At 45.1% G+C, this 15,152-nt stretch overlaps 1 protein-coding gene across 1 annotated transcript in view; it reads right to left on the minus strand.

Moving 5' to 3' along the window:
• TUSC2 (tumor suppressor 2, mitochondrial calcium regulator) overlaps positions 1-15,152 on the minus strand; it is a 209,401-nt gene that overhangs the window by 129,799 nt on the left and 64,450 nt on the right. The window contains exon 2 of the mRNA XM_044078647.1: positions 5,627-5,747. Within this exon, the coding sequence (XP_043934582.1) occupies positions 5,627-5,747 (121 nt within the window). The remainder of the gene's footprint in view (positions 1-5,626; positions 5,748-15,152) is intronic.

Raw genomic sequence — 15,152 nt, forward strand, 5'->3', positions numbered from 1 at the left:
TTGTGTTAAAGCTTGCTCACAGGAATACAATTTATTGGCTGTGCACCAGATGTGACTTATTTTCATTGATGGTATACCCCAGGGAAGTTAAGTCTCTCTTTACAAATGTCAGGTGCTGAAGTAGCAATTCCTGACTGTCCGCCTGAATCAGGCAATCGTCCAAGTATGAGTAAATTTGAATGTTTCTCTGCCTGCAGTGTGCAATGGCTGTAGCCAGGCACTTTGTGAATACCCTGGGCGCAGTAGACAAGCCAAAGGGAAGTGCAGAGAACTGACAGTGCATACAGCCTACCCTGAAATTTAGATATTTCCTGCAAGATTCCCTTATAGGGATGTGCAGATAAGCTTCTTTCAAGTCTAGGGTGACCAACCAGGAGTCCTTGGCTAGCATAGGCAGCAGCTGTTGGAGTGCAAGCATTTTGAACTTTGGTGCCACCAGGAAGGTGTTGAGAATTGACAGATCCAGGATATGGCGCCAAGAGTTTTCTTTTCTGGGCACCAGAAACAGTCTGGAGTAGAAACTCTGTCCCCTTTGCTCTGTTGGAACAGGTTGAATAGCCCTGATACTGAGAAGAGAAAGTACTTGCTTTTGGGCCTCTGCCCACTGGTTTAGAGGAATGTCTGGCAATCCACTTGGGGTTGGCAGTGAATGGAAGTAGAATTTGTATCCCTGGGATACAATGTTTAAGACCAAACGGTCCGGGGTAATGTATTCCCAGTTTTTTGCATGCAGGGTGAGTTTTCCTCCTAGGGGTGCAAGTACTTGGGCATGGCTGGGAAGGAAGCAGGAGAAGTCACTGTGAACTTTCTCCATAAGAGGGTGGCTTACCACTCAATGTTTTTGAGGTAGGAGCACTCCATTGTTTAGATCTGTGCATACCCTGATAATGTAGTCTTTGTGGTCTGTTGCCCCCGAGTTTGGACTGAGGAGGTCTGGAAGGGACTGGAAAGGACCAGTTCTTTAAAGGCCAATGCTTACTGAATCTAGGTGGCTGTACCTGTAAGAAATCTTTAACAGTTTACATTGATTTAGCTTTTTCCTCCCTCTTTTTAAGAACAACTTCTGCTTTTGTGCCAAACAAACATTCTTGATTTAATGGGGCATCTAGTAATTTTGCTTTGACATGATCTGGCAAGATTTGTTCCTTTAGCCAAACATGCCTTCTCAGAACAGACCCAGTGACAGCAGCCCTGCAAGATGTTTCTAAGGCATCAAAACCACACTGCAAGGTACGTTTACCAACTTGGTTAGCACAATGCATTAACTCTTGTAAATCTTTATTTTCTGCACAATCAGGAATTAGCAACATTTTTTCATTTAATTAGCTCCATAATATGTTGCTGGTACTTCAACATGTGAAACTGGCAATTTAAAACCCTGATGGCAAGAGTTGCAGAGGTAAATACCTTCTTGCCCAATCTGATCCCGGTCCCAAGGGGTAGGGCTTCTGGCTGCAGTAGCCTTAATACATTTAGGTCCTTGGGAAATGGTCTCTGGATCCGCAATAGGATTTTTAAAGAGAGATTTGTGAGAGTCGGGTATTCTGTAGTACCTGTCAGGCTTTCTAGGAGCTGGAGGCAAAGTATCAAGGGTAAGACTTGATTCCATGAAGACATCATCTATAATATCCAGTACAGGAGGTATATAGATAGAGGCCTGTGCTGAGGAAAGTCTAAAAATTCCCCAAGTCTCTTTTTTGACTGAGGGTAGTCCTGGCATTCCCAGCGGAAATGCTCTCTTAGGGTATGCAAGGTTTCATCGAAAGAAAAGTCCTCTGGAGGGGAAGCAGAGGGAATCGAATCCTCTGAATCCTCACAGGTGGATAAGGGTATGTCCAGGTAATCAGAGGGGTCAGAGTCATTGGACTCGTGGTCTGTAGAATCAGAAGGAAAATCAATTTGTTGTCTTTTAGAGGGGGAAGGCTGGCTTCCCTAATTAAAGTAATAAGGTCTTCAGCCATTCTAAGCACTTGTTTCTAAGGCATGGGAGCTTGACAATGCACTTTGGTCGTTGGTTTCCTAGGCACAGTGCGAAATCTGGGCCTGAGAAATTCGGTAGTTTTAGTCAAAAATGAAGTAGTCGGCTTAATATGAACATCGGAAGACCTGAATACACCCTCAGAAGCCGGTGCCTGCACAGGGGGCTCCGGACCCATCCAAGGTAGAGACATCCGCAGGTTCCATAGTCTAAGAAGCATCTTGTGGCATTCCGGACTCTGAATGGGTCTCCGTAGGCCTACGAATCTGTAAAAGTGGGCATCAGGGGCTGCGAAAGCACCAGAGTACCAGCAGACTGGCGACTAGCTTAACGGAAGAGTCGTCGGCAGTTTTGGACCTATGCGGTCTTTATCCTTACGTTTTTTCAAAAGATCGGTAGTCGGATGGCTTAACGAAGCCATTTCGGAATACGGAGAACGAGTGTGAAAGAGTTTAACGACAAAGATAGCCAGACGATGAATAGTTCGGGCGCTGAACAAGACACAAAACTGACAGCGAGGAATGTCGTGGTCTGGGCCTAAACAGGTGACACAGTAAGAATGGAAATCTCTGTGAGGTATTTGCTTCCCACAGGCAAAATTTTTTTCTGACATTGGTTAGAGCAAGAAAAAAGGATAGCAAATGGGGTACTTAGCTTTAGAAAACTTCAGGTCTGAAACTCGAAAAACAAAAATTTTAGGTAGCGGCTGATTGGCACTTGCGAAACTGCTTCTGCTTCGGGCTCCCGCACAGCAAGAAAAGCTGATGTAATGGCGTTGGCTGCATGTTTTATACCCCTGACGTCATGGAAGAGGCGACAGCATCCGACGCAGAAATCCCACAATTCTGGTATTCGGGCTGACTGAGGGCTACCTGCAGGCAGATAACCCAAGTGTGATGACTGCAACAGTGAAACATGAAGAACATCAGTTGAATCCCTCAGGTCGAGACCGTCTCGACTACCTTGAAGGCCGATGGACCAGAAGAAGCTGTGGCTGGTTGCATCAGACCCAAAGGCATCAGAGCTGCCAGGTCTTGACCCTGCTCGGATCTGTACCTCGAAATAGGAGTCCTACCCAAGCTGTCCAATGCCGAAGCTCCAAGGAGCAAGGATGGCTCTGATAACATCTGAGTGGATCCCAACCTCCCAGAGCCAATGCATCAGCACTTCAGCTCAAAGACACATACTGATCCAAAGGAACTGTACTGGAAGTAATCAGAGAGATTGTTGGAGTTGAAGACCTAGTTGTCTTCAGATCCAACACAGACGCTCTCTGGGCTCCCACATCCAATGGCTCCAAAACCGAATGACAGACTGCAGAAGGTGATACTGCAACATAAGTAGACGGGAGGCCTGATTCAATGGGAGACAGACCTCCGATTCAGATGGAGTTGTTCTGGCTCACTGGAATTTCATCATCATCCTATCCACTTATGCCTTAGAAAGACTTCTGGTGGTCCTGATGGATGAAATAGTGGATTATGGCCTTGACTCTCTCCTGAACATCTGTAGAAAATGGAGAATGCAGCAGAGGATATACTGGTTCAGACAGAGAACTTGGGTAAGTGGGTTCCAAAAGACTTGGTCAATACAATGGTACGATCCAAAGATTTTGGATCTGTAGGTTTTCTTTTAGGATCTGAAGAAGTCAGATCAAATATCTTTGGTAGTTTTAGTGGTGGCTTCAAAGAAGCCATCAACAGTTTAGGAAAAATGGGTGGAAAATCTCTTATGAGATTCCTTTGTCTTTTGGTTTACTGAGGGTTCGAGTCCTTGAGGAAGATGAAGGAGGTAGCATCCCTTTGACGACCAACTTGTTATGTCTGTCTATTGGACAGACAGCGTTCTGGAGTTAAACACCGCACGAGTGCAGCAGTCAGTATTTAGATGAGCTGCTCCTAGGCAATAAATGCACTCCCTTTGGGCAACAGAATTGGGTATTCTGTGCCCACAAGAAGTGCACACTTGCTGAATCCATTTTTTTTTTTGTCATAGCTGGAATAAATAAACAGTAGTCGTACTTTATATATGTATACATGAGCTAGCAAAGAGCTACAAGAAATACTTTCGGCTTTATGGATTCTGGCTTTCTCAATGAACCCTGTTACCAGAGGATGGAGTGCACACAAAGAGAAGACTGTCTAGCAATCACAGACCTGACCATCAGGAAGATGAAAAGACAGAAGGTGGGATTTCTGATGCTGGCTAGAGATGTAAATATTTAGCATACTGTTCTGCTCCAAACTTTGGGAAACCTGTTTATCAACTGACAGTCTGAAGAACCACTCATGGTGCATCAAAAGACAATGGCTCAGCCTGTCCACAAGGGAAATGACTTCCAGGGTGTAAATCACCACAAAACACCCTATTTTTAGCTCATTACCACAACCTCATGACATTCAGCCTTTTTTGGAACCAGAAAAGATTTTGAAAAGTACCAACTCTGGCTAGTCAGGTGGGGCATTGCTGTATGGCTCTGCTGACAGAACTCGCTTTTCAGATGCTTTTAGTTGGTGGGATGACACATCAGAAAGTGGCCAAGGGGATTGAAGTGCAAATTGAGAAAAGGGTATGTGATGGCCTCTCTATCTATTATCCCTCCTATCCAACAATCCTGCAGGACAGGCATCCATCATCACAAAAGGTTTCTCATCCAGGAAAAAAAAATAAATAAATAAAAAAAAAAATAAAAAAAAAAAAAAAAAAAAGAGTTCATTCTATTTGTCACTCATTAGACCAATTATAGAGTACAACGCCCCTTTTGGTATGTACATCACAAGACATCTACAACTGGAAAGGCTGCAGAAATACCTCAAGAGGATTGCCAGCCTCAATCAGATGCCCTACGCAGACAGTCTCAAAAAACACCAGCTTTACTCTGTCACATTTCATATACTCAGAGGAGATCTCTGCCTAACATACAAAGCTATGTCAAACCCAGACCTTTTGGGCATGCTACACTTAAAGAAATTCCAATCCTTCTGAGCTACACGCTTCTAGGGGCATAAACCTTGTCACTACAATAAACAGAACATGCTGGAGGAATAGATTCCTGCCCCAGAGACTTTCCATACTCTAGAACAAACTACCTATCTATATCAAACAAAGCTCCTCATTACCACTCTTCAAGAAAAATCTTGATGATTGGATGGGAATTAGGAAATTCACCCTGGGGATCACCTCTGGCTCTGCTCGACAGTGGCACAGGAAAATAATTTTCTTGGGTGGTGAAAGCCAGGTACCTTTTTGGCAAGGCTTATATAGGCCCTAGGGCCAATAGCCTAGTACCTACCTATGAATCAATAAATGTGATTTGTTCTATCTACATATACTCCAGTCTCTAGTTTTCCACTCAGATGCCAAAGAAATCAGATGAAGTCCAGCAAAAGAGAATAATGTTATAAGAAACTACCGTGGGCAATGAAATTGCTACTGAATTCATTGTACCAAATTTCCTGCCACAAGATGGACAAAAATAAGATGACACTTCATGAAAACAAGTCAAATTAAAATATCATCTACTGTTTATAGTACACTCACTTAAAAAGTTTTTTTTTTTAATTTGACAATTTCAAAGTACTGCCCAACAGACTAAACAATTAAATCCATCCCAAGGTTTCATCTGTATTCTTAACTTTCTTTTCCTACCTGAGGAGTCAAGTTCTTATGGATCCTCTTCAGCTTTGCCTTCTTTCTCCCATTTTTTGACACAACTGTTTCCTCATAGAATTCATGAGCCAAGTCTCCATCTTCATCAAAATACATGGAACTATAGAAAGAGGAAACATACAGTTAACTGCTTGACCTGGATTACATCAGTACAATAACCAAAAGACCTGTAGTCAAAAAGTTCACATGCAGTTTATAAAAACAATTTTCCAAGAAAGATTTTGCAAGTTGTACTTTTCCCTGCCAAAAGCATTCACTGTGCCTGTCATGTGCACATGTTTATACCAGTATAAAATACAAAGGTAATATGGTCAATCCAAAAAAAGGATCCACTTTTTCAGCAGTCAAAAAACATCTCCCTATCTCAAGCAGGAAGGCCACCTAGCCGTTTTCTCGGTCTAGAGCAAACTGAAAATCTTTTTCATCTGTCAGCATAAAATTTCCTTGTGGATGGTTTATGCGAAGCCAGTCACATAGTGGAGAGGAGAGATTACAATGCCTGGCGATCACTGAAAGTGGAGAAGCCAAACTGTGAGCTTGAGACCGGGTGGCTCAACCCTTGGGGGTGAGAAATCAGATCTGGAGTTGGATCCAGGATCCCCGGTCGGCAAATCAGGTGAGGCCACAGAAAGGGGAACCATACCTGTCAAGGCCAATAAGGTGCTACGAGGATCATTTTGCTTTTCAACCGAAGGGCTTTCTTCACAAATTGAGGAATCAGAGGGCTGGGGGGGATAAGCATATAGAATTCCCGTGGGCCAATCATGGATTAGAGCGGTTGGGGATAAGAATATAGAATTCCTGTGGGCCAATCATGGATTAGAGCATCCCTCGGGGACTCCCCCTACGGTGGAAGTAGGGCAAAGTAGTTGCTGCATTTGTGGTTGGACGGGGACGCAAACAGGTCGCAGCAAGACTGGCCCCAACAGCTGAAAATCTTTGCCACTATGTTGGAGTTAAGGGACCACTCGTGAGGCAGGAGAATGCCTCTGCTCAACTTGTCTGCAATCACGTTGGAATTTCCTGGGATATGCGTTGCTATCAGAAATCGGTTGGAAGCTATCGCCCATTGCCAAACACTAACAGCCTCTCAACATAGGGGGTATGACTTGGTTCCTCCTTGTTTGTTAATATACCAAACTACTGACGTGTTGTCTGATTGGACAGCAACTGTTCCCGAAGGAAGGGCAGAATGGAATGCTTGCAATGCCAAAAGCACTGCCCTCAGTTCTAGAACGTTTATATGCAGATTGGCCTCTATATTGTACCATGTACCTTAGACTGCCATTCCCTGAAAAAGCCTCCCCCCCCACACCCTATCAGGGAAGCGTCCGTGGTCACAGTGGCGCTTGGCTGAGAGGGGGTGGAAGGGTCGCCTCCAAAGTTCTGTCTCCGACTTAATCCGCCAAATTAGGTCTTTCTTGCATTGATTTGTTATTCTGATCTGGAAAGACAAAGGATGACTGCTTGGATACCATTGGGTTAATAAAAGCCATTGTAAGAGTCTCATGTGCAGCCCTTCAAAGGGTACTAGAGACACTGATGCTGCCATTGAACCTAACAGCTACAGGACTTCTCGAGCTGAAACCATGTTGTGGCAAAGTATCATTCGGAGCTGGATCCTTAGTCTTTGTAGCCAGTGATCTGGGAGAGATATTAATAAGAAAGTAAAGTTTTGTACCTACCATAAATATAGATGTTCGAGTGTTCACACTGCTGCAGTCATTACACTTGGGTTCTCCTGCCATCAGGCAGTCCCGCAGTCGGCATGAGTTCCAAAATCTTGGTCCGGCATCGGTTGCTGTCGCTTCATCCCCGACGTCAGTGCGCCAGGGGTATACAAGATGCATCTGACGCCATTTTCTTTTTTCTTGCCTCAGATGTCAGGTGCCCCCAAGTAGGTAGGCAATACATATTGCTAGTCAAAATTATACAATAAAAACATTACCTTCAGTTAGCAGCAAATACACCCCAGAGGTTGTATAGGATAGAAAAGTATAGATAACTCCAGCTAGTTCAGAGGGGATGGAGGGAGGGTAACCTGGACTGCAGCAGTGTGAACACTCGAACATCTACATTTATGGTAGGTACAAAACTGTACTAGGTTTACCATGTTATACTGCTGCAGTCATTACACTTGGGTAGAATCCCAAAGCTGAGGTTGGGTGGTTGGTCTATAAAGAAAGAGTTAGGATTGGCTATGAGGCCCTGTAGAACTGCAGTGGCAAATCCTGCTCTGGATTTAGAGTAAAGAGGCAGGTGGTAATGCTTGGTAAAGGTGTGCACTGAACTTCAAGTTGCAGCCTCCAAAATTTCCTTGGCAAGTACTCCTCTGAGAAAGGCTGTTGAAGTGGCTGTTGCCCTGGTGGAATGTGGCCTAATGTTTTTTGGGACTGTTTTTCCATGATGTGTAGCAGTACCAAATACAGTGTCCTATCCATAGCATATGCTACAAACAGTTGCTCAGTTTTCCTGAAAGCCTTTGTTTTGTCCAAGTAGAAGCGTAGCTGCCTGTGTATGTCCAAAGAATGCAGAATTTTCTCCCCTTTATTCTGGGGGTTTGGATAAAAAGTTGGCAAATGGATGGTTTGGTTAAGAGCCACACTAGATACCACCTTTGGCATAAAGGTAGGGTTTGTCCTTAAAGATACCCTGTCCTTTATAAAAGGTTCCACTGCCATTAATGCCTGTAGCTCTAAAACTCTTCGTACTGGATTCGTGTTGTAATGTGCTGAAATGGCAGAGGTGTGGATCTTAATTGATGAGAAGGATAAGCCTCTGTCCAGCATCTCAGTTAAGTATTGTAAAATCTGAGGAATGTTTGGAACAAGAGGGTCAAGGCTTTGAGCCTGGTTCCAGGCGCAGAATCTCTTCCATTTTTCTGAGTAAGCTTTCCTGGTGCTAGGCCTCCTGGCCTCCAAAATGACAACCATAACAGCTTTAGAGAGAGGTGTTGTCTGTTTGACTAATGTATCTGCCATGCAGCCAGGTTTAGGGTTTTGAGCTGACCGTGCAGGATCAGATTGTTTTGCTGAGTAAGAAGGTGCAGAATTTGAGGCAAAATCCATGGTGGGCCCTGAGCCAAGTTCCTTAAGACAGGGTACCAGTGCTGGCGTGGCCAGTCTGGAGCAATAAGGATCATCTGTGGTTTTTCTTGTCTGGCTTTTAGGAGTACCTTTGAAAGGAGAGACATTGGCGGGAAGGCATAAACTTTTAGGTTTTTCCAGCTGAATAGAAGAGCATCCACTTTCCATGCTTGTTTGTGATAAGTCCTTGTGCAGAATTTTTGTAGTTGACAATTGAGGGGGGGAGGCAAAAAGATCTATGTCTGGGCATCCCCACTTTTGCGTTACCATGCAGAAGATTTGTGGATTCAATTTCCATTTGTGAGGGTCCATGATATTTCTGCTTAGATCGTCTGCCAGAGTATTGTTCTTTCCTGGCAGGAATTGTGCTTGCAGGTGAACTTGATACGTTACAACTCTGTTCCACAAGGTCATGGCTTGCCTGCATAGGGGATAAGAATGAGTGCCCCCTTGCTTATGTACCACATTACTGTGGTGTTGTCTGTCTTTAGTAGTAATTGTCCTGGATGTAGAAGGTCCTTGAAAGCTGTTAGGGCATTTTGAACTGCCAACATCTCTTTTTGATTGATGTGAAGATGCATCTGGTCTGTGGTCCACTTGCCCTGTATGCATTTTCCTGCCATGTGTGCTCCCCAGGTGTAATCCGAAGCATCTGTTGTTAGTTTGCCTGGCTGTGGGTTGGGTAAAAGGCTGACCCTTGTTTAGGTGACATGCCTGTGCCCACCATCGAAACTCCTGTTGTAGGCAGGGAATCATTGGTATTACTGCTTCCAAACTGTGAGAGTGTTGAGTCCAAACACTTTTCAGGTACCATTGTAGTTTCATCATATACAGTCTGGCATATGGTATTAGTAGTATGCAGGACGCCATGAATACCAGGGCCTGCAGAATTTTTCTTGCAGGGAGATGAGACTTTCTTGCCAGTAATTGAAAATATTGAGTTAGTTGAACTTGTTTGTCTGGCGTGAGGTAAGCCATCTGGGCCGTTGCATTTAAGCTGGCACCCAGGAATATAATCTGTTGCGAGGGCACTAGTTTTGACTTCTTTTCATTTACTGTGTACCCTAGAGAAATTAGCAACCTTTTTACAAACGCCAGATGCTGTAGAAGAATGTCCTTTGCCTCAGTCGTCCAGATATGGGTATATTTGAATTCCTTTTTGTCTGCAAAATGCAATTACTGGTGCCAGGCACTTTGTGAAGACCCTAGGCGCAGTAGATAAGCCAAAGGGCAGTGCAGAGAATTGGTAGTGCATTGTACCAGCTTTGAATCTGAGGTATCTTCTGCAATTTTGTCTGATAGGGACATGCAGGTATGCCTCTGAGGTCCAGAGTAACAAGCCAAGCCTTCTTGCCCAGCATGGGTAGAAGCTGCTGTAATGTCAACATTTTGAATTTCGGAATATCCAGGTAAGTATTCAGAATTGAAAGGTCTAGTATGGGCCTCCAGGCCTTGTCCTTTCTGAAGACCAGGAAGAGTCGAGTAAAATCCTGGTCCTTGTTCCTGTTTTGGTACTTTTTGAATAGCTCTCATGTCCACGAGGGCTGAAATTTGTTTTTGTGCCTCTGCCCATTGATTTTGTGGCAGGTCTGGCATTCCTTTTAGCCTTGGTAGAGTATGAAAGTATAATCTGTAACCTTGACACACAATATTCAGGACCCATTTGTCTTGGGTGATTGTTTGCCAGTTTTGAGAAAAAAAGTGCTACTTTTCCCCCTAAGGGGGCTTTCAAAAGGGACGTGCTTGGCGCACGAAGGTTAAAGTCATTGTGACTGTTTCCTGTAAGGCTGAGATTTGTCCTCACCACCTTTTGGGGTTGAGGTGCCCCACTGTTGTCATCTGCTTGAGCCTTGGGGTCGAGATCTGCCTCTTGGGCGTCTGTATCTGCCTCTCTGTGGTCTGTCTGACACTGGAAAAGACCAATTCTTTGTTAGCCAATTTCTGCTAAACCGAGGTGGCTGTACCAGTAAGGAATCCTTGACTGTTTGCATTGATTTAGCTTTATCCTCCATTTTCTTTTAACACCTCTTCTGCCTCAACACCAAACAAAGTATCATGTTGTAAGGGAGCATCCAATAATTTTGCCTTAACATAGTCAGGTAAACTTTGTTCTTTTAACCAAGCATGTCTTCGAATCACAGAACCTGTAACTGCGGCTCTACAAGAGGCCTCTAAAGAATCAAAACCACATTGCAGAGTATGTTTACCCACCTGTTCAACTGCATGCAATAAATCCTGCATTTCTTTACAATCAGGAGCTTCTGTGCTTGCAAGCATTTTCTGTTTTCACTAGCCATTAAATATTGTTGGTACTTAAGCATGTGAAATTGGCAATTTAAAGCTCTTACTGCTAAAGTTGCAGAAGTGTACTTTCTTCCCCCATCTATCCAAAGCTCTGGAATCTCTGTCAGAGGGTACTGTATTTTCTGCAATGGAAGCCTTAACTCCTTTTGGATCCTGGGAAATAGTTTCTGGATCAGCAGAAGGATTTTTGTAAAGAAATTTGTGAGAGTCAGGGACTCATCTGGCTTGGCTGGAGCAGGGGCAAAGAGTCAGGAGATAAGCTGGATTCAGAGAACACACCATCTGCAATGTCTAGCACAGGCGGAATAGCCAGGGGCCTGTGTTGAGGCAATAAAAGGAAATCCCCAAGCCTTTTCTTGGATTCCGAGTAATCTTGGCTTTCCCATTGGAAATGCCCCCTCATGGTATGTAAAGTTTCCCCAAAAGAATAATCCTCAGAAGGAGAGGCTGAAGGGATAGATTCTTCAGCATCAGAGTCCTCATAGGGGGGGTAGAGAGTATCCCTGGTCTGAAGAGGAATCAGAGGAAATGGAAACCTGATCAGAGTCATCATAGTCTGTATCCTGCCTACGCCTTTTCTCAGGAGGGGGATGGGAACCCCAGATTAGAGTAATGAGGTCTTCGGCCATTTTAAGCATCTGTTTCTTAGGCATGGAAGACTGTCCAGGAGAATGCTGTACTTGTTTCTTTGTCTTTAATGGTACTTTTGTCTTGGCTGTTGTTTTAATGGTAAGTTGTGAAGGTCTGAAAACACCCTCAGAAGCCGATGCCTGCTCAGCGGCTCCGGACCCATCTGAGGGATTAGTTTCCGTAGGCCCAATACTTTGAGTTTCCAGAGGCCTAGATGTCTCCACGTGGGAGTCGGAGGCGGCCTGTGGCTCTGAGGTAGCGGGTGTCAGGGGCTGCGAAAGCACCTCACCGAGAACTGGCGACTGGCCTAGAAGAGGTTTCGTCACCCGTTTTGGATCTCTGATGCCTGTCTTTATCCTTGTCTTTGCGTTTTTTAGGTATTGAGGTCGTCGGCTGATCAGACGGCATCGTATAATTGAACCTTCAGCCAAAGTACTGCAAAGCAAAATTAAAATGTCTTTTTAGTGCGTTTGTTAAATCTATCACAAAACTGACAACTAGTGACGCCGTGATCAGGGCCTAAGGTATGGAATACAGTAAGAGTGAAGTCCTTATGAGGTATTTGCTTCCCACAAGAAATACAATTATTAACTTTTTCTGACATCGGTCTGAGGCAAGAAAAAAGTTTCCCCAATGGGGTACTTAGCTTTATTGAAGACTTCGGATCTGAAATTCGACTTCGAAAATCTCAGGAGTCGGCCGACCGGCACTTGCAAACTGCTTCTGCACCGCGCGGCAAGAAAGACTGAAGAAAATGGCATCGGATGCATCTTATATACCCCTGGCGCACTGACGTCAGGGAAGAAGCAACAGCAACCGATGCCGGACCAAGACTTTGGAACTCAGGACAACTGCGGGAGCGCCTGACGGCAGCATAACCCAAGTGTAATGACTGCAGCAGTGTAACACTATGAACATAGGGTATTGAAAATCACCCCAATAAATCCCAAAGATTGGGTTGGAGTCAGATTGGATTTCTCCCAGTTTAGAGACTCCCAAAAAATTTGCCAAAGAGAGGGTGTAATACATGGCTGTTACCAGTAGGTGCTTGGTGGGTGCAGTAAGTAGCCAATTGTCTAAATATGGAAACACCCAGAATCCTTGTAATTTCAAGTGAGCTGTCACTACTGCCATGCATTTGGTGAACACACTGGGGGCTGTAGAGAGAGTCCGAAGGACATAGTGCAGAATTAGTAATGATTAGGTCCAAGCCAGAAGCGACAAAATCTTCTGGAGCGTTTGTCCATTTTGATGTGGTAATACACATTCTGAAGGTCTATTGAACACATCCAATCACCTTCCTCCTGAAAGGGGAGGATGGACTGAACAGTGACCATCCGGAATTTGGTTTGGGTGACAAACTTGTTTAACCTGCTAAGATCCAAAATTGGTCTCCAGTCCCCTGTCTTTTTTGGCACCAAAAAGAATCTTAAGTAGAATCGGGATACGATCTGATCTAGTGGGACTTTTTGGGTGACTCTTTTGATACAGCTTTTCTTTATGTAGAGCTGCTTCTTCCCTTAGACTGTGTGGAACGTCAGGAATTTGTTTTGGTGGCTTTGGGTAGGAATCAAATGGAATTTGGTAACCTCTGGTTATGATCTTCTGTACCCAACAATCGATGGTAATTAATACCCAGGCATTGAGGTGCAGAGAAAGACGTCCCCAACATATACACCAAGAGCAGACAGGGTCTTACCGTCCTGCTCACACCTGGCTAGCATGTCCTTCACTTTAGGGCCAAACAGGGAAGATGCTTCCACTGGAGCATCAAGGAAGGAAGACTTTAAACGATCCATGAAGTCACAAAGGCGCATCCAGGCATGACGTCTCATAACTACACCTGAACCCGCAGCTCTTGCCGCTCCTTTGGTTGCATGCGAGATTAACCTCATGGACAAATTTGATATAGACTCCAGGGTTGCTAGCAGAGGTGCTACCTTGTCATTTTCCTCATCAGACACCTGTCCTGAGAGTACCAGAGAGTTTGAAGATTAGGTCTCTGGAGTCTGGTGAAATGTGCCAGGTAGTTCAAGGACCGAATTGCAAAGGTCGATGAAGCAAAAACTCACTTCCCCAATCTATCCACCTCTTGGGACTCTGTTAGGCAAGTGAACAGGGTGGCTCTCCTCGGCGAGGTCTTTCATTGTGGTCGCTGTCACCACCGCCGCATCTACTGGTAAACCTTTAGACCAATGTGGGTTTTCTTCAGGGGGAGAGAGAGAATCTTGTCTGGTTTCCATGGGATTGCCTCAACAGAGTCAAGTTTCCTCCAGGCACACTGCACCACAAGCTAAACTAGCTCATCTGCAGGTGGGGCCACCCAAGAGGTAGATGGTCGAGCATGAAAAGTCTGCAGAAAAATGGATTCCTCGGAGGAAGGATTTTTGGGCTTCCAATCACTCCTGTTTCAATATCTCCAGGGTGTCTCCAAAGGAAACATTCAGGGGGTGATTGTGGGGACCCTTCATCGTAATCTGTATCTTCTGTAAGGGACTCCTCATGCTTCCTCTTGCATGATTTCTTCCATGGAACATCCTCAGCGGGACCTTCTGAGGAGGACCCAGAGGAAAGGGCACCCTGCTATAGGGTCTCCTGGGGGCTCTCGTGCTCGATGTCCTGGGATGGTGGCCTATGACAGCTGCAGCTCAGGGAAGGACACTGTTGGGGTTCTGACGCAGCAGGGCTTGCCTACAAAGGCAACAGCTCTCTCCACTGCTTGGAATGCAAGGCCACCTGTAGGGGGGTGGGAGCCCAGAACCAGAGAAGGACTACCTCAGAACCAGGGTCACACCATGCTCCATTGAGCCCGCTCTCAAGAATGGAGCCTCAAAAGGGATCGGTACCGACTTGGCTTCTGGCAACATGGATGGAACCATAGACAGGGTCGGCACCGAACTCTGTACTGAGGGGCCCGCAATCCAATCCTGGGTCTGAGGAAGGCATGGTTCTAAAGGAGCCGAAGACCAAAGGGTTGGCTCCGTGGCCAAAGTGAGATCCACTATTGGCACCAAAGCTGTGGATGCCGAGAGAGGCAGTGTCATGGGCTTCGAAACCTGGAAGGAGGTTGGACGGAAGACAGTAAGATGGGGTCCGTGAAGCAATATTTATAGTTAGGACTGCAGCAATGTGGATCCTCGAACATCTACATTTATGGTAGGTACAAAACTGTACTTTACCCGTCTGCTGCATCTTTTATACACATGGCGCACTGACGTCAGAGAAGAGGCGACAGCAACAGATGCCGAACCAAGATTTTGGAATTCAGACCGACTGCGGGTAGCCTGCCAGCAGGATAACCCAAGTGTAATGACTGCAACAGTGAATACACTATCTACATTTATGGTAGGTACACAACTGTACTATTCCTGTCCCAAAGACTTCCCATACTCTGGAACAAGCTACCCATCTATGTCCAGCAAAGTTCCTCATTCGCACTCTTCAAGAAAAATCTGAGTGGATGGGAAATAGGAAATATACCTGGA

The sequence above is a fragment of the Protopterus annectens genome, chromosome 7.part1, assembly GCF_019279795.1.
Source record: "Protopterus annectens isolate FY-2018-M chromosome 7.part1, PAN1.0, whole genome shotgun sequence".
Lineage (NCBI taxonomy): Eukaryota > Metazoa > Chordata > Ceratodontiformes > Protopteridae > Protopterus > Protopterus annectens.